The sequence below is a fragment of the Cyrtonyx montezumae genome, unplaced genomic scaffold, assembly GCF_038088225.1.
Source record: "Cyrtonyx montezumae isolate F1298 unplaced genomic scaffold, pur_monq_1.0 scaffold_30, whole genome shotgun sequence".
In the NCBI taxonomy this organism is placed as follows: Eukaryota; Metazoa; Chordata; class Aves; order Galliformes; family Odontophoridae; genus Cyrtonyx; species Cyrtonyx montezumae.
This window is the reverse complement of record NW_027072035.1, coordinates 14489064-14508436: the sequence shown is the minus strand read 5'-3', so window position 1 is coordinate 14508436 and position 19373 is coordinate 14489064. Positions and strand designations below refer to the sequence as shown.

Here is a 19373-nt window from a genome sequence, read left to right as displayed (position 1 = left end):
GAAATGGTGTATCCAGTTTACATCTTTTTGAATGTATATAGTATGTAGAAGGTGTTCAACCAGAAGATGTTTTATTTTCTTTCCCCCATTTACAAGAAGATTTATTACAGGGAACTGTTATTTAAAAAGATAATTCCACTCAATAGCAAATTAAAAAAAAAAAAGAGTTTACACACTAAGATGTCAAATGGTAAAGTTACAGAATCACAGAATGACCCGGGTTGGAAAGAACCTCATGGATCATGAATCTCCACTCCCCTGCCACAGCCAGGACCATCGACCTCCCCATTTAATACTAGACCAGGCCAGATTGGATGGGGCCCTGGGCAGCCTTGAATACCTCTAGGGATGGGGCATCAACAATCTCTCGAGGCAGCCCAAAGAACTTTTCCTTGACATCCAACCTAAATCTTCCCTCTCTTAGCTTTCCCCTTGTGCTGTTATCTACCCTTTCAAAGAGTTTGCTTCCCTCCTGTTTATAGGCTCCTGGTAGGTACTGAAAGGCTGCAATTAGGTCACCTTGCAGCTTTCTTTTCTCCAGGCTGAACAAGTGCAACTCCCTCAGCGTGTCTTTGTTGGGGAGGTGGTCCAGCCCCCTGATCATCTCTGTGGCTCTCCTCTGGACCCTTTTCAACACCTCTCTGTTCTTCTTGTACTGGAGGTTCCAGACCGGGACACATTACTCCAGATGGGGCCTCTCAAGAGCAGAGTATAGAGGGACAATCTCCTCCCTGTCCTTGCTGGCCACCCCTCTCCTGATGGAGCCCAGGATACCATTTGCTTTTCACGCTGCAAGAGCACACTGCTGGCTCATGTTAAGTTTTTCATCCATCAGTACCCCTAGGTCCTTCTCTGCAGGGCTGCTTTCAAGGACTGTTCCTTCCAGTCTGTATAGATGCCTGGGATTCCATTGGCCCAAGTGCAAAACCTTGCACTTCAACATGTTGGACCTCATTATGCTCACCCGGGCCCATCTTTCAAGTCTGTTGAGGTCCCTCTGAATGGCATCCCTTCCTTCCATTGTTTCAACTGCACCACTCAGCTTGGTGTCATCACCAAACTTGCTGAGGGTACACTCGATTCCATCATCAATGTCATTGATAAAGATGTTAAAGAGCACTGCTCCCAAGATAGACTCCTGGGGGACACTGCTCGTTACCAGCCTCCTCCTGGACCTAGAACCATTGATCACCACCCTCTGTCTGTGGTCTTTCAACCAATTTCTTATCCATCAAGTGGGCCACCCATCAAATCCACATCTCTCCAATTTGGAGATAAGGATGTTATGGGGAAACATATCAAGGCCTTGTGCAAGTCCAGGTAAATGACACTGGTCGCCTTCCCCTTGTGCACCAATGCTGTCATTCCATCATAGAAGGCCACAAGGCTGGTTAAGCATGACCTTCCCCTGGTGAAGCCATGCATGCTGGCTGTCTTGGATCACATGCTCATTCCTCATGTGATCAAGAATGTCATCCAGGAGGATCTGTTCCATGGTCTTCCCAGGTACAGAGATGAGACTCACCAGCCTGTAGTTCCCCGATCCTCCTTGCTCCCTTTCTTGTAAATGGGAGTGACATGACCCTTCCTCCAGTCATCCAAGGCCTCATCTGACAGCCATGAACTTTCAAATATGATGGAGAGCGTATCGGCAACCACCTCAGCCAGCTCCCTCAGAACCCTGGGATGCACGCCATCCAGCCCCCATAGACTTATACGCATTCCGTCTTCTGTGTTGGTCTCAGATTTGCTCTGCCCTTACAGTGGGGGAGAATTTACTGCCCCGGTCCCCACCTAGAGGTTTGGGGGTGCAGGGCTCAGGGACGTGAGAAATACTAGAATCCTGGTCACCAGTAAAGACTGAGGCAAATAATTCATTCAGTACCTCAGCCTTCTTTTTGTCCATTGAAGCCAGTTCTCCTTTTACATTTACCAAAGGAGATACACTCATAAATAAATGTTAAGCATATATTTACCAGTTCATAGAGACTTTCAAAGTGCAGCTATCTAGCGTAGATTTGGCAGAGTTCCTGTGATTCATCACTTTCTGACTAAAGTGTTTCCTAACATCTAATCTAAATCTTCCCTCTTATAGTTTAAAACCTTGACCTTTCACTGTGCACACTAGTAGTAAGGCTCTTCCCCATCTTTCTTGTATTTTTCCTTTAGGTATCGAAATGCAACAGTGAGGTCTCCACTGGAGTTTTCTCACAGATAAACAACTCCAACTCTTTCAGTACCCTTTTGCAGGAAAAGTGTTCCAGTCCTCATTTTTATGGGCCTCCTCTAGTAGGGGGAGTTTCTGTTATGTTGAGGGCCCCTGAGCTGGATGCTATATGCAGAGCCTCACAAGAGGGAATTAACCTCCTTGGCCCAGCAGGACACACTTTTAAATGCAGCAGAGGATATGGTTGACCTTCCAGGCTTCAGACATTCACTGCTGGCTCATTTCTAGCTTCTCAACTGCCTTTCCTTCTGTTGTATCAAATGCACCACTCAATTTGGTGTCATCCACAAACTCACTTGAGGGTGCACTTGATCCTGCTAAGTCACTGATAAAGATACTGAGCAGCAGGCAGTCCAAAGCAGTGTCCTGGAGGAATCTGTCTTATCACCAGCCTCCTCCTGGACCTAGAGCCGTTGAATTCAACTCAGTAGATATGGCAGTCCCTCTGTCATTGTCTAGTGAGGAATCATATAATCGGCTGTGCATGAATTGTCCTCCAGTGCTGACACTATACTAAAGGACTCCATGTTTGGCATGATTTGCCCTTTTTCGAGGCCATCTCTTCTGTCACCACACAACATATTTTTCCTTTTTTCTCAGTGCAATTTCAAGTAACTACCACAGAACAATTACCCTCCTACTTTTAGCAGAAACCCTGCTTTATTTTCTTTAGTGTGACGAGGGATCTGTAATTCGAGGGTCCTGAAATTGTTTCAACAGATTAGACCTTCAGTAGAATCACAGCTAGGTGCAATTTGAGGCTTAAATGCTCACTCATGCAAGTAACCTGGCTACAGATGTAATAAGGTGTGTGCAAAATATGTCATTTTTTTAGAACAAGTAATAACTTCTTGTCTTTGTGGTCTCAGGCTTTAATGTAAAGTGAAATGTTGCTCTATGAGCTTTGAAGATCTTGTTGGTTTTTTTTGTTTTGTGGTCAAGCTTGATTATGGTTTCAAATGCTACTAGTCCCTGGTAGAAATGGTTAGATGGTAACTGTTAGATATTTGGGCAAGACGCAGTCATTTTCATGTTGTCATTAAGAAATTATAAGCGAATATAGAAATTTCAGGTCAAGAACTTCCTTGAGGAAGAGATGCCAACTTCTTTTGAAACTTATCCACATTGCATGAACTTAAGAGAAATTTGACTTTTTGTCAGGAATAATTATGTTTTTGTTTAAATAGTTCATATTTTTAAATATAAATATGAAATGTTAATATTGATAGTTGAATAAATAACATCTGAATATCGAATTAGCAGTACTGTAAGTAGTTAATGAATGTATCTCTCTGAAATGTGCACCACTGTAAAGACAGTTTTCTTTCCTAATTCCATCCCATGATGGAAATTCAAATCAAAAGTTTTCAAAGATTTTTCTGTATGTATTTGTATTTAAGGAAAATCAGATAAAAAAAATTTGCATATCTTAAGGTTTGTTGTTTTTTTTTTAATAATTAGTCTTTAGTTTAAGAGTCTTTCCTTAAATCTTTCAAAATGTTTCACAGTGAAAATAAAACACACTAATGGAAAAATACTGTTTTACTGGGACAAAAATAAACAAACTGAAGGCAAAAGATGAGTCTTTACAAGTCTGTGGCTCAGTCTGGCTCTAAGAATAATATTAAAATATGGATAGTTAGGAATGTCTTGTCTTCTGTTTAGACATCAGACACATTTTTAGACTGTTGGTTGTTCTTCCCCTGGTGTTTGTGAAAGCAACTTGATTTTAAATGAAATGTGAATTCGTTTCAACTGTAATTTGATTAGCATCAGAATGCACTCCGTTTTCAAGAACAGTTTTTGTTGATTTCTAAAATGTAAGTTAATGTAACAAATTTATTTTATACAGAAATTGATTAAAGCTTCATATTATCTTCCATCTTTCTGACAGGTTGTGAAGATGAGAAAAGATGTGAAGAAGGCCAGAGTCCTGACCATTCGCAGACTGACCAGACACATTGGGAAACTGAAGTTGAAAAAGTCAGTTTTAAATGTCGTTGTTCTTGTTTGTGTTTAGTATCTGGATTGTCTTTCAGAAAACAGAGAAAGGGGTAAACATTTATCACATAGAAAACTTAAGGCGAACTGATATACATTCTATTAGTCATATTTTACTTATTTTAGATAGACTGAAAATACTAACTAAAGACTAGTTTCATAAAGTAAAATGGGGATAACTTGTTTTAATAAGGATTTAGTGTTTAGAAGTTAATCACCACAAAGATCATTTTACAGCACTTCTGAAACAATCAGACTTGATCTCTTAGGCTCTTCTGCTGTTGATTGTAAATTGTCTGTTATCTTCTCACTGCAGTTCTCTGCAAAGTTGTATAACAAAAAATATCATTTAGTATGTATATTTATACAAATTATACATGTTTTTTTAATAATTAAAGTTAATATTGTTAAAACAACATTTTCAAGGTTGTATTTTTAAAGGTAACTGGCCTGAAGTGACTTGTGTTATCTCAGTGGAGACAAAAGATAAGTCTATTATAATGTTCCAAGTGTAAATTGAATGTACTATTCTTTCGTAAACTTAGCAAATTGTACAGGCCTAGTGAACATCTACATTTAAATGTTGCAGGACTTAGAATATAGTTGCATTTGAAATCTCCTATGTGTTGGTGGTAGAAATTGTAGTCATTCTCTTCTAGTAAAATAATGCTTGGTTTTTTATTATTTTGCTTAATGTTCAGTGTTTTTTTCCTCCTGTTCAAAACAGAGGAAACTACTCAACAACTTTTCACCAAAATGCTCATTTAACGAGGGAATGTGATTGTGCTCATTGTTGTGATAGTCTGATACTTAGTATCACCATGCTGGGAAAAGAAAGTGATTAAAACTCATTTTTTTTAATAAAGACTTCATTTACAGGGGTTCAGAAGAATTGAAGTTAAAGAACCAAAAACGAGTTGAGAGACTAATAGAAGAAATCCATGCTATGAAGGTATTATCATATTTATATATTTGCATATTAAATATACTTAAGTTTAGCAATCAAAAGCTTTGTTTTTTCTATCTGCATTACTGAAACCTACCTGAAATATTTTCTGAGTCAGCTTGGTCATTACTGTAACACATCTGGAAAGTCAAGAACTTTTCCATATTTCCATGTTTGTTTACTGCATGTGTCAAGGTGTTAAACAGTTTGAGTCATAAACTTGCCAAACTAAACTTGAATTCATCTGGACTAAGTGGTTCTTGAAGTTTAAAGTGCAGGAATTATTTTTTTTTATGCCAATAAGAATGTGAGAAGTGTTTCATGTAACTGATTATGGTATTGTCAGTGTCAATTCTCATATCTTTAAATGTGATGCTACTGAAATATTGCTTTCAGCTTTAAAATTCTGTTTTAGTTTCTGAAATTTTATTTTCAGGAGACAGGTAACACGTGATTCAGTTTCTTCTTTCTCTGTTCTTGCTGAGAATAGATAGTTTTTGTATCTTTGTTTTATTATGTATGAGCAAATGCTTCAGAGATTTTATATCAGAATGTTCTCTACTTCTTTTATCTCAATTTTAATAGATAATTGTGTTGTTGTGTGTTTCCAAATGGGTGTAGACTCCAGATTTCAAAACAAGCATTCTCAATTGTACAAAAGAACTGCTTTGACATAAATGTGCTCCTGCAGTTAACATCAGTCGTCAGACTTGATTTACCCCACCCAATTCTCGGTAATAAACAATGTTGTTTGAAAAGTCTCCATGCCTTCTGGTTTGTATAAATCATGGATGTAGAAATGTCTCCAGAAGGAGATAGATGTGGAATACAATGAACAACCTTCCTTGGCTGTCTGTCCATTTTTGTGAAGGTGGAATCTAGAAAAACAAGGCTTCTAAACTGAGATATATGGAGATGGCTGATTCCAGTGTTCATACTGTTACAGATGACTTTGAAAAAAAGACATCTAATAGTGAGATTGTCATTTGACCAAACAGAGAATGAGCCATGTGGAAATAAAGGAGAACTTCAGTTGTCAGTTGTGACACGCTATCTGAGTTTCATAAGTTTAAGACCTGTAAGTGTTAACTGTATGATTGATTTTTGAGAGAGGATAGGTTTGCAACTTGGAAAGCTATTGGTAAACAAAGTTTACATTGAAATAATTTGAATAGGAGGAGTGAGCAGCTGAAAATCACTCCTACTTCCAGGGCAAATAGCTATTAAATGATTTCTGTAGTCTTTATTGTTAAAAATAAAAAGGAGAGAAAGAAAGGAGCACAAATATTAAATTAGTAAAATTTTAATAGCAAAAAGTTGTTTTTCCTGATTATTTTTGTTGGGTTTTTTTTGTCTTTTAAATTGAACAAATAGACACTTTCTGAATCTATTGTGTATTTGTTCCTTAAACAAAGTAAAAACTCATGCTTTTTTTTGTTTGTTTTGTTTTGGTTTTTTGAATCACTATTTAAAAGGCACTAGCAGTTTATGTATTTTTTCAGCGCTTTTAGACTAAGAGACCTTTTCATAGCTGGCATAGAAGTATTCCTTATTCATCATGGAGGAGAAACAAGACAGTTTTCACATAAATCACTCAAATTACCTGACACAGTAGAGTTTATACTGTGTAAAACGTCACACTCAGAAACCTTCCCTTAAGTTATTGATCCTGTAAGCAATGATTTCAAAAACTCTACATAACATATAGAATAGAAATGACTAATGAGGGACATTCACTAATGGTCTACAAAGGCTTGACTTATAGCAGACTTGCATTGTTCAAACTAATACAGCAGTTTCAATGTGTGGATCATAAGCATAGGCGAGAGGGGATAAAAATCCTTTTGAAACTTCTGTCTGTACAGAAACAGGTTATTTTTGAAACAACCTGTGGAAATAGTCCATACACTACTACTTAATGTTTTATATAAGAAAAATTTCTGCCTTCTCTTATACTGAATGTTTAGGGTCGAGGCTGCAAACCTATAGACATCCAGCTGAAAAGAAAAAAAAAACACACCCACTTCCATGCCAAAAAATAAAAATTACTTGCTGTGGCCCAAGTGGCTAGGAGTCAGAAAGTGGACATTAGATCGGAATCTGACAGCATTTACAGATTAGAGATTTTTTTAGATGGCTGCTTACAACATCTAGAACTTATTTGTTCAGTGGACAAAGTCTTGAAAGCTTTTGTATGTTAATAAAGTATATATTCTTGAAAATCCCAGAGAAGGAAAATAGAATATTTGTTCTAAGTTTTTCCCACACTTGCCAGAGAAAACACTTTTTTATAAATGTAAGTTTTTCTTGCTTCAGTCAAGAGGAGATCAGAATATCTTTTCCCAACCATGAATAAGCAGCGTGCTTATATCTGAGCCTAAACACAAACACACATGTAGATGCGCTGCTTGAATGCTCAAAACAAGTGTTAGAAATACCAGATGCCAGCTAGAGGTCCATTTTTTGATGAGTGTGAAGTAGCAGAAAGAGTGGCTACTATAAATATATTGAGAGGAAAAGTAAAGTTTAAGTAAAGTGAAATACAGGTTCACTGTGAGGTGGAGCACACAGTAGCAAAAAGATATGGAAGAGTGTGGTTGTTTGCTTTTTGTATGTTGTTTCCCTTATTGTTTTTGCTGGTCTGTTCTGCCCTTCAGCTTCAGTTTCCTGAGCTTACAGAATCTTTGGGAGTAAAGTATATAATGTTGCACAGACTTGCATAAGTTGTGCTTTGGTTGTAAAAGCTGCCTGATGTCATGAGTCTCCTTTCATCTAAGCAAATGCAGCCTAGTATGACATGCTCACAGATGCTTTTCACTTTCTTCTAATCATCAAGTTCCATGGAATTCCTCCTCCATTATATTATTCAGGGAATAATTCTTTGGTAATTCATAAACATTCAAAAGTGCTACAACTTCCTGATATCGAATGAATTATTCTTAAAAGAACTTGTTCACATTAAAGATTACTATGTTAAAATAGTGAACAGAGACGGCTTTTAGTGAGGATGTTTGTGTTTTCTTCCAGGTGACTAGTGTTATGACAAGAGGAAACAGTTTTGAGTTGTGTGAGGGGAAACTTAGATTTGATGTTAGGAAGAACTTAATCACTGCACGTGTGTTCAAGCACTGAAACAGACAGCCCAGCTGTGGAATCCACATCCTGAAGATGTTAAAGAAATGTATAAGCACAGAACTATGATTTGTGTTTTAGTGATTTTAGGGACTTGGTGTGTGTTGGCGACAGTCTTTTCCAATCTAAACGATTCTGTGATTCTGTATAGGTTACTCTGGTAGTAATACCTCCTATTTATTTCCATGGAAACTACAACAGATACAAAGAGCACAATAGCACTATTTGACAGAGCACATTCTCAGCTACTAAATGCTTTATTTGAGTATAGTCACTACCATTAGCTATGTTTTCATCAGCTCTGAAGAAGAGCCTGCATGCTTGGCTCATTAGAATTGATACCAGTGGAACTAACCCACGATTTCACAGCTGCTATGACAGCATAATTACTAGGAAAATGTTGCCCACGTAGTCCATTTTTCATCGACCTGAACAGATGGAATTCAGAATGCACCAAATACAAACTGTATAGTGGGCAGGTTAAGGCAGTCCAGCCAAGACTGGCAATGTAGTCCATGGCTTCAAACTGATAATGAGGCCTTGCACTTTCATGCTGCAAGAGAAAGTTAGTCTTCTCTGACCTGATTCTGCAAGTTTGAACCTTCAGCTTAATAAGCATCAAGTTGTAGTGATCTGTGTTGATGGTTTGTCCAAGCTGCAGGAAAAATATCCTTTTCCTATCCCAAAAGATAGTGCACATCCACTTACCCCTCTGAGGTCTGCATCTTGAACTTTAATGGTAAATTCTCATCACCACTCCGTACATTGTTGCTTTGACTCTGGCGTGTGGTGACACCACGTCTCATGTGTACCTAGTAATAATGCAATACAGGAAACTGTTGCATTCACCCTTGTACTGAACTGGTCCTGACAAACTTGCAAGTACTTTTTTTTCTGCCTACCTGTGCAACCTGGTATAGGGAGCCTGTTTTGGCAGGGCAGTTGGACTAGATGATCTAGAGGTCCCTTCCAACCCCTACTATTCTGTGATTCGGTGTGACTCTGTTCCTCTTTGAGCATTTGTGGTACCTACCTGGTGAAAACTTTGTGATATTTCAGCATTGCCACCATCATTTCCAATGCACTGTAGCCAATATTTAACTCTGTATACAGATCCCTGTAATCTGCCCATTTGTGCAGACATTCTTCATTTCACGGTGTGACAGATGTGAACGATCATCTGGAACTTGTCTTGTCTTTCATATCATTGTCACCACTACTGAAATGCACCACCCACCACCTCACCAGTGCCAACATCCACTGTTTGGTCTCCATAAACATCCAGCAAGTGTTTACAAATGTCCATTGGTGCAGTTTTTTGCCTTAAAGAGGAATTCATTTCCACACCTTTGCTTCACCTGTTCTTCAATGCCAGGTGTCATTTTGTCAGTCTGCCCTCTGCTGCCATCTATCACACAGCAACAACATGGAATGAAATATTGGTGGTAAGATTCAACCTTTACTGCCTCACCACCGACATCCACCTTTGATACTGGGGACCAACATCTTAAAACAGGAGGCGTCAGTTCTGTCTCATTTTTATCTTTACAGTGCTTCACGTTTGCTCTTGTACTTTACTTCCAATCATGTTGATGCCAAAATGAGTAATCTCATGTTTAATATAACTGCTAGTCAGTCTGCTAATATCTGTTCTTTCATCTTCTCAGGACATCAAGATGTTTTAACTAAGCAGACTTAACGATCTTGACATTGAAAAGCTGGTGGGGTGTTTTATTGTTGTTTTTCCTGGATTGCAAGTATAAAATAATATGTTGAGTTATTAAGAAGATTGAAAAAAATCTCAAAAATTTCTCTCAAAAATTGAGAGAAAAATGTGGGGAAGAAGTTTGTACTGTACAATTCAATGTTGGAATGCAAAAACAACTGACAGTCATTCCTACTTGCATTTTCATTATGATAACAAAAATAATTATTTTTTTACATCAAGTACTGCTTTAGACTATACTTTTAAATATGAGGACAAAATAACACTAGCTCATTTTCTAACCTCTATCATTGACAAGATACTTAAATAGAAGCAGTTATTATGTGTTCCTTTTCTTATGCACATTAGATTCTTAGTTACAAAGTGAAAACAGATTACAGAGAGCATTTTGATGGCTTTGAGACAACTTAAGGAAAGTATTAAAGTACGTTCTAAACAAAGGTTGTCAAGTATCTTAAAATATGGTTTGCAGATGAAGCTTTTTCCTATTGAGTCTTGCATAAGAATTTTACTTTTTTGTTGTTTTTTTTTTAAAGAATGCAAAATAAGCTATTTTCACTTTTTAAAAAATATGGCTCGCAGATGAGACTCCATCTCCTTTCTGAATCCTACATAAGTACTTTTATTGCTTGCTTTAATAAAGATGCAACCTTTGCAGTAGTACCAAAAACAAATTAATGAAAGCCATATGCCTTAATTTATTTCAAAATTGAGCAGTGACAGCAAACCAAAACACTTTTTGTTACTGTTATTCAAAATAACTACAGAAGTGTCAGCATGCTCTTGTGCTTTTTTTGAAAACATGTATCTATACTTCAAATATATACTTCTTTCATTGTTAAGCTTTTCCATAATTCATGTAAATTTAGAATAGAAGACTATGTTTGTATGCACTGTATAAGTTTGCTTTTTAGTTTGGCAATCTCGTGCTGTGCTGTAAGTATTTCTCAGGCAGTTCCAATCAGTCTCTTGCTGTATACCACCCTGTCTTTGTAGTTTAATTTTATGATGGATCAGCTAAGAGGAGTATCTCCAGTAAACAGTAAGACATTCAGTCATTGTGGTGGATCTGTCCTAAACTGTCTCAGACCCCTTTATCAGCTGTCATTTCTGGGACACTATCTTCTGAAGAAATTTTTACACAGAAGTTATGTCTCTAATTCTCCACAGCTGTAAAAGAAATTCTTCTTGAATAATGTAGTAAAGGTTTTATTCTTATTTCATCTAGAGGCAAATTCCTTATTTCTGTAGAGGGTAACAGGAGGCCTACCGTAAATCTCTTTATAGTCACACAGAAACTAGTTAATTCAGAGTGGTGACTGCAGCTGCTATGATTTTTTATTCTAATTGATTGCTTTTGTGTAATTTCCCCCATGGTTGCCTCATGCTTACGAAGAATATGTATAAAGTCTGTTCTGGGAATGTAACACTAATGTAAACATGACTTCAGTGCTGGACAGACTCATTGGCACTTCTGTTAAAGAAAAGATTTAGTGAACATGTGGGTGAATAGGATAAGGCAGAATAATTGTACATTCAGGAAATGAAAGTAATGCCCTGCAAATGAGTAGTAGTTCTTATAGGAAATCAGTGCATGCAGTAAATATTGCCCATCTAGTCTTAACTTTATAAATAGTCTTTGGCCATCTTTCACCAAAGCCTCTGCTTAAAAAGAAAATAAAAATTTCTTGTTTTCCTAACAAAGAGTTAGACCTAGTAAGTGGAAGGCAGCCATATATCACTAGCTATCATAGTGTTGGAAAGATAGCAGTGCTGTTCTGTGGGGTCCATGAGAATGAGTATTGCAGAGCTTGATGATCCAAAATTCCAAGATTGTGAAAATATGAGCACTAAAGAGCTGCAGAACATTATTAAGAAACAAAACAACTGGGCAATGAAATGACTAAAGAAATTCTCTAATAGTGCATGCAAAATAATACATATCATGGTAGTGAATGTTTTGTTTTCCTTGGATCTGAATTGGTTGTTGTCAATGCAAAGGTGGATTTTGGAGCTACCATAGCTGTGTGAAATTGCTGTATTGTTATTCCATAACTGTTATTTTCCCATATACTTTACAAGTCTTCTTACTATAATTGGTAAGAAAAAAAAGAAGTAAAACTAAAAGAAGAAAAGTGACAAGGATGATAAGAAAAACAACTTAGAATCTATGTAAGATATCACAAAATTGGAAGAGGATTCCCCAGGATACAAGGTGAACAGCTGATGTTGGAGGTCTGCACAGTTTATGTACCTGTGCCAGGTACTTCTTTTGTACTGTTTGCTAATGTTTTGATCATGAGTTTCTTGCAGCCGATTTCAAAATCTGTAGGTACTGAAAATAATCCTGTTTTTCATGTTTTGTTGCCAGATCTCTTCACTTCTGTCCATACATATGTGCAAAATAATTCAAATTTGTCATGTTAATGGAAGATGCTGCAATGAAGTGAACAGGCCTGATAAGAACATACAATACAATTACTGCCTTATGATTAACTTATTTGATTTCTGGGATTTAGAAACTGTGAGAAATGATTCTTATTCGGTGCTTGTTCTGTTACACTGTCTTTTGTTGTTGGTGGTGGTGGTTTTTTCTTTTTTTCTCATACTAGGCAAATAAAATAAACTTACCGTGTGCAGGTTTCAGGATCTCTAGGCAAGGTCAAAGGTAGTTTATTTTCTTTCTTATGCATTTTAAGAAGAAGTTGAACGAACATTTTTCCCAGAGACAGGGATTAGAAAAAGGAAGTCTTTTCTTGCTACACTGTATCTAATCTCTAAATTCATTTTTTTCATGCCCTCTGGAAGTAGATGAAAAAGGGCTGTATACACGTGTACGTATTTGTACTCGGATATCCATCTCTGTCCACACCTCCTTTGTTTCTTCTGCTATCATAAATTATTTTCATTTCCATTTCCATTTAAAAGCAGATTCTACCAAGTAGAGTTTATTAACTGGATGGCATCCATCTGTGTTTCACTGTCATCAGTGGGAACTTTCTAAGAATGTAGCATACCCTTTTCCTGGCTGTTTAGCTTGTGCTCTTACTAGCAGTCAGAGAAAAGAGGTGTAGCTGAAAAGAAGGCAGATTTCGGCTAGCTGTACATAGCGTCCCCTTCTGGCAGGCAATGCTGTTTTCCTTTAGTTTTTACGAAAACAGTTCGTCTGGCAACAAGTGCTGTTGGCAACAATTGTGAATACCACGGATAGTAATTCAAAACTGAAGTTAGTTCCAGCCAACACAAGGCTGCTTAGAAGTATGTTAACCCTGAAATTCCATGTGGTTGCTATTTTAATAATAGAAAAGCAGTGTGGGACAGATTGCCAGCACAGAGAGAAATTGCAGCTAGTACCAGTCCAAGTAAACATCTTTTGACTCTGAATGACAGTGTTCAAGGAAAAAAATATTTAAACAGTTATCATTTTGGCATCATCATGTTTGCTGTACTGATTAATTAGTGAGCTTTTTTTTTTTCCTTTTTGTATAGCTTTTTGGTTTGTTTATTAAATTTGTTTAATCCTGGTAATTGCAGTTACTTTCATAATACCTGCTACTTCTGAAACTGGTTACAGAATTTCTGGTTCTTTTTTGTGCTGTGGTGAAAAGAATGACTGTTGCTCCCTGAATGTGGCTACTGAATCAAACGGGAACCTCCAAAATTAAACAATTTATTTAATCTAATTAACTAAATAAAATACCAAGTTCTCAGTGTTCATCTCTGTAGACTGATGTAATTGCTGGCATCTGACTTGCATACCTCTTGAAATATTAAATTAGTTTATAAACGTGGCAGAAAAGAGCAGCTTATACTTGCCAAATAACTTTGGGTATTTTACAACAGTTTAAACAAGCTAGCGACGTTAAATCTTGTTCTGGGGAGTTGGTTTTAAGTTTTGTTCTGTTATTAAACTATATACTATATAGCTAAATAGCTGTCCCTCAGGTTCACAGTCTGCTTTGAAGGGAGCTTGTACAAAATAGCAGAATAAAATATTTACCTAAAGAAAAACACTAATTTGGACAAAATTTAATTTAAAATAATGAGTTCAGTTTGATGAGAATTTTGTTAGCATTATTTTTCTAGATAACACTAAAAACAAAATTTGAAAGAATTTTAGTGTGAAACCTAGATAACAACTCGCAGGTTGACATTGAATTTCACTTGGATCTAAACTGAGACAGCAATACTGTAGACATTTAGTAATGTTTAAAATTGGTGCCAGCAAAAACCTGACACTAGTATAGATTACAAAAAGAACAATTGCTAGACAAGTTCCACTTGAAATACATTCTTACATTCCCAGTGATTAATTGTAATTTTGGAGTGCATTTTTTTAACAGGTTAGTGAGAATTAATTCTCATCAGAATTGAATGCCATGTATTAATTTAAACTGAGACTGCAGTAGATTTTGATTTCTTGGGGAAGTTGTATTTCATTCTGATCATTTACTCCAGTGACATCTTTCACTTTGTTACTTTAAAATGAAAAATAAGCGTTAGTATTTTTTTCTTAATCTGTACTGCAGTATTCTTGCCTAAGCTGTTTTCAGTACAACAAAGCTGAAAATTAATAACTTCAAGGAGGACTTTTTTTAATTTTGAGATTTCATATGTTGAAATGTGAGGCAATTGATGAACAATGCGAAGTCATACTGAAAAATGTGGTATTTCCTTGAGTACACACTTAAGGAAAATTAGCAACTGTAAAACCTTTTCTTTTTATACTGCTTTTTTTTTTATTTCATTGAAATACAGAATTTAGATGTTTGAGAAGTGAAAAATACTAAAATTACTTTAGGACATAACAACAATCTTCAATCATAATGGCACAGGAGAACATATTTAAATTATAATTTGTTTAATTTCTCCACAGTTAGAGATAAAATGTAATCATTTTCACTGGATGAAACCTCTGTTTTCAGTATATGATGATATAGTATCAAGTCACCCAGTCAGACTGTGGGGCAAAGCTTTGTTGGTTAAACTAGTTGAACAAAACATTCTTCTATGAGATCTCTTTTCTTGTGGTTTTACTTTCTTGTAGCTGTCTGTTCTTTAAGACTCCAGTGTTTAAAGTAAGATTTTATTTCTGTTGAAAACTAGATCTGTGTATCCACTTACTTTCAGCCTGTATCAAATTGCAGTGTCTGTAAGTTTAGCAAAAGTTTAATTTGGTGGCATATTTTATTAAAATGCTGTACCATTCTTGAAAACATGCGAACTTCTGGGACAGTATTTATTCAAATGTTAGTACATATTCTTAAGACAGTTAAATAGTGAGGAGTCTGTGCAACATGCAGAGTATTGCTACTTCACTGTTAATTCCTACTGAATATCTCTCTCACTGTAATGTAACCTGTAATTTTAGTTTATAAAAAAGAATGCATTAGAATTATGTTGGTTTATTTGTCTTGTCTGTATAAACTTAGAGTGTATGTATGCCTCAAACATTTAGTTGTAACTTTGTCAGTATATTGCTTTATACTAGATGAAAATGATTGACAATCCATTCTCTTGAAGACATTCACCCTGACTATTTTGTTATTGTCCTTTTTAGTTTCTCTTAATAACCAGTAGGGTACTTTGTATTTTTATAAGCCCTGAATGATTACATCACATCTCATCTCCATCTGTAATTTTCAAAGCAACATTTGATGCCAGCAAAATAGCAAACAGACAGTGGCAAGGGCTGATAAGAAGACTCCTTCATTTTCTTTGAATGCAGGGAGCAGGCTAGGCTGTAGAGTAAATGTGCAAAATCATTGGAAGTTCTAACTGTTGTCTTGTTGATTTTTCATGAGGAAGACAGAGAGATCTTGAAATGTATTGAGAGTAGACAGAGTATATAATGTCTTTTTTTTCTTAATCATTTTATAAATCTGTAGTTGGCTCGGTTTGTCTACAGATAAATGCTTTTAATTGCATTTTACTTAAACAAAGCATGAACTGAGCACAACTTGAAAGATGTAACAAGGTCTTTCTAGGTTAAGTACGGGGGAAGTTGTTCTGTGAACTGCAAATGCTGAAGTGCTGGTGTTTCCCTGCCACAAAGTGTGGTACCATGAGCCACTTTCAGCTGCGTAGGCTGTGGAACTGACACATTTGGGATTGGACGTGTTTTTTTGTTTTTTATTTCCCAAAAGACCGCTTTAACATATATATGTATTACCACACAGATATATTTAGATATTTTTGAAGGGCAGCTATTCTGAACAAGTGACTTAGAAGTCAGTATATTTTCTTAATTTTCTGAATATCACTTAAATTTGGACCTGCGATAGGTATGACAGTGACAGTGCTGTCCTAGACTCCATGTGTAGCAAGTCTGCTTACAGAGATGCTATTACAAGCCCTCATAGCATTCTTACTTGTGGACTGAAAACCTCATACCTCCTCAACAGTACTTGATAATTCCAACATAATGCTTTTTCTTCCATGTGTATGGAGAATTGTGAAAAGTGTCTGTTTGCAGTCTGCTGCAATAGAAGATAATGGCAGGCCTTTTTAGAATGGAAATTCTAGGTTGAATTCCTGATGGAAAAATTCTATTTATTATTTGCCATCATTTCAAAATGTGCTGTATATTTAATAGAAACACATGAATATTAGGACTGGATATTTTTCATGGCTGCTAGTAATGGAATTTTTAGTACCATATTGCTACTGAATTGATTCACCTAGTGGATTTTTTTTTGTCAGTTTTTGACTGCAAGATTTTAATGATTATCTGATCTCTTAGCATCAAGTAAAGCAAATGGTGAAGTTGCATCATTCAGGCATTCTAGTGTACTTCAGCCAGAGAAGACAAACGGGTGTTCTGAGTTATTTGTTACAGTGAACAAAGCAAAAAACGCACTAAAACTAAGAGTGGGTCTTCAGCTGTCAAAAGCTTTAATTTGAAAGTTGCAGTCATGGACACGCAACAAATAACATGCTCTGACTTTACCTATAATCAAGTTACAGTTACTGATCTGTTACAAAATTCCATAGACTTCTCTGGAAGGATTTTATGTAATGTAAATGTAATGGATAAAGATGAGTGTAACCTGGATTGCCAGGATTCCGCTGAGGAAAAAAATAAAGCCAAGTGTAAGCTTAAATTTCCAGGAGTCAGGAAAGCTGTGGGCTCTTTGTCAGGAATGAGAGTCCCCTTCTTCAGCATGATATTACCAAGACAGAAACTGTAGACTGTTTTACCTCTTTCTTAATTCTACAGTAGAAAATGAGAGCAAATACAACTAATAAATAAATAAATACATGTAAGCCATGTGTGAACAGTTTTTCATCCTTTAATAGAGAAAGTTCAATAAATATAGTTACTAAAAAGGGTGCATGAGAAGTATTTTGAAAATGGTTTGTAACTACTGTCAGAAAGGCAGCCACCTACTAAAAAGTGCTTTTATTGTCTGTTGGAAAATTCTATATGGATCTAATAATAATGAAGGTATTTCAGTGTGGCATTCATCTTTTAAATAAACTTACAATTGAGCTTAAGCCACTCAACTAGACAATATTTTTTACTTAAGTAAAATTTTCTGTCCAACAGTTTTGCTCATGAATTTTACTTGTATTCGTCCATTTTCCTATATTCTTTATGTTGACTTCACATCCACTAAAAGAGGTTGAGGAGGCTGGATTTGGGGTGTGGGTGTTCTTTTTTTTATAAGACAGAGTTGCATTTGTTATGGTGATCCACTGATGAGATGTAGCAATTCATATACACATGTATATAATGCAAGTGTATGTACACAAATATATATGATGTATATGTACTTGGGTATAGTTACTGCCCAAGTATTTCTTTTTTTCTATAATCCCAGGGATGGAAATTTCCTAAGGTAGTGTCACTTTTTCTTTACAATCATCTGCTAGAGATGATAAAATTTATATATATTATAAAATAAATTATCAGTGATGATAATATTGTATTTCTTTACAGTAGGCCGTCACAGTTGTAGCAAACTCATACTCCTATCATGGAATTAGTGTATTTTTAACAGTATATAATCTTTTAATGGATTTCTTTCATTCTTTAGAAGATGCTGTGTTGTGAATTCTCTGTTTCTGTGTAAGCAAACATGTTTTATAATAGTAGTATTTTACAGTGAGTCAAAGAATACTTATGCTCTCAGGAATAACTAAAATACTGATCTTCTGGAGACTTACAAAAGAGAAAAAATTGCTCATGACTGGAAACCATATAGTCATTAAATAAAACAAAAAAAATCTGAAGATCTCTTCTGAAATGAATATATTTTCTACCACTTTGCCCTTACTAAAGAACCTAGAAAAATTTAAGGAAACAACAAAATGAAACTGAAGGCTAAAAAGATACGTACAAAACTTGTTTGAGAGAAGGTATTCTCAAACCCTTACCTCATTCAAGAGTACAGATAATGATAATGTCTCAAAAATCTAAGTTCAGTGATGAGTAACAAACTAGAATTGAAATTTCACTAGAAATATTTGATATTAGGTATGGCTGTTGTGTTAGTAATTTGTATATATCCTGACTCATTTACTTGTTATTTTTAGAGAAATTCTTTATGTGAAAGAAAAACAAAATTATCATGTAAAAAGGCACATATTGTGTGATTTCATAAGAAAAGCCTTAACTCTTAGTTAAGAAAATGTGAAAAAAAAATGGTGAGGAAAAGAATTGAGTTGATAAAGGTAAAAAGAAAGTACTGGTTGAAACAAAATTGACTGTACATGATAGGTAAAGTTTTTACTATTGTGAGGACTGATACTCCTAAATTGTTTTCACAGGCCACCACTGGCAAAATGTTCTTCTGAGTCATCTGAAATTGCCTTAGACAGCATAGCTGAGAGTACATTTTATGTGAATAATGTTGGATTTCTGAGTTGTGTCAAAGCCTCAAATGACAAGGTTGAAGATTTTTTCTGTCCTTCCTGGCTTTTCTGTAAATCACATTTCCACTTGCTTTATGTTAAAACATAAATCACTTCGATGAAGAGTGATCTGAGTAACCATTACCAGTGTTTGATATGATACTGTATTTTCGGATGCCATTTGTGCTTGACATACTTCTGTACAATACGGTCTTTTTTTTCTATGTAAGACAGTTACGGTTTATTTAAATTACCTCGTTGTTGAAAAAAATACAAAAAAAACCAGCCTTGGTTACATTTCCATCAACAGTAGAGTGAAATTGCTGCCTGCAGTGCTGGACACGCAGCAGCAGAGCTGCCCCACAGCAGTGCTCAGCTGTCTGCCTGCGTGCTGTGTTGTCCCATCTACCCGTTTCACAGTCTAGCCTTTCATTGCCTCTGGCTATCCCTTTTTCTGTCCCAGTCTAGTATTTGCTCACCCATAA

The 19373-nt window shown here is 36.0% G+C and overlaps 1 protein-coding gene across 2 annotated transcripts in view; it reads left to right on the top strand.

Moving 5' to 3' along the window:
- The window catches only part of SRFBP1 (serum response factor binding protein 1), a 65270-nt gene that overhangs the window by 22385 nt on the left and 23512 nt on the right, over nt 1–19373 (top strand). For both annotated transcript variants that reach the window (XM_065744331.1, XM_065744329.1), the window contains exons 2-3: nt 4122–4210; nt 5108–5180. In XM_065744331.1, coding sequence (XP_065600403.1) covers nt 4122–4210; nt 5108–5180 — 162 coding nt within the window. The remainder of the gene's footprint in view (nt 1–4121; nt 4211–5107; nt 5181–19373) is intronic.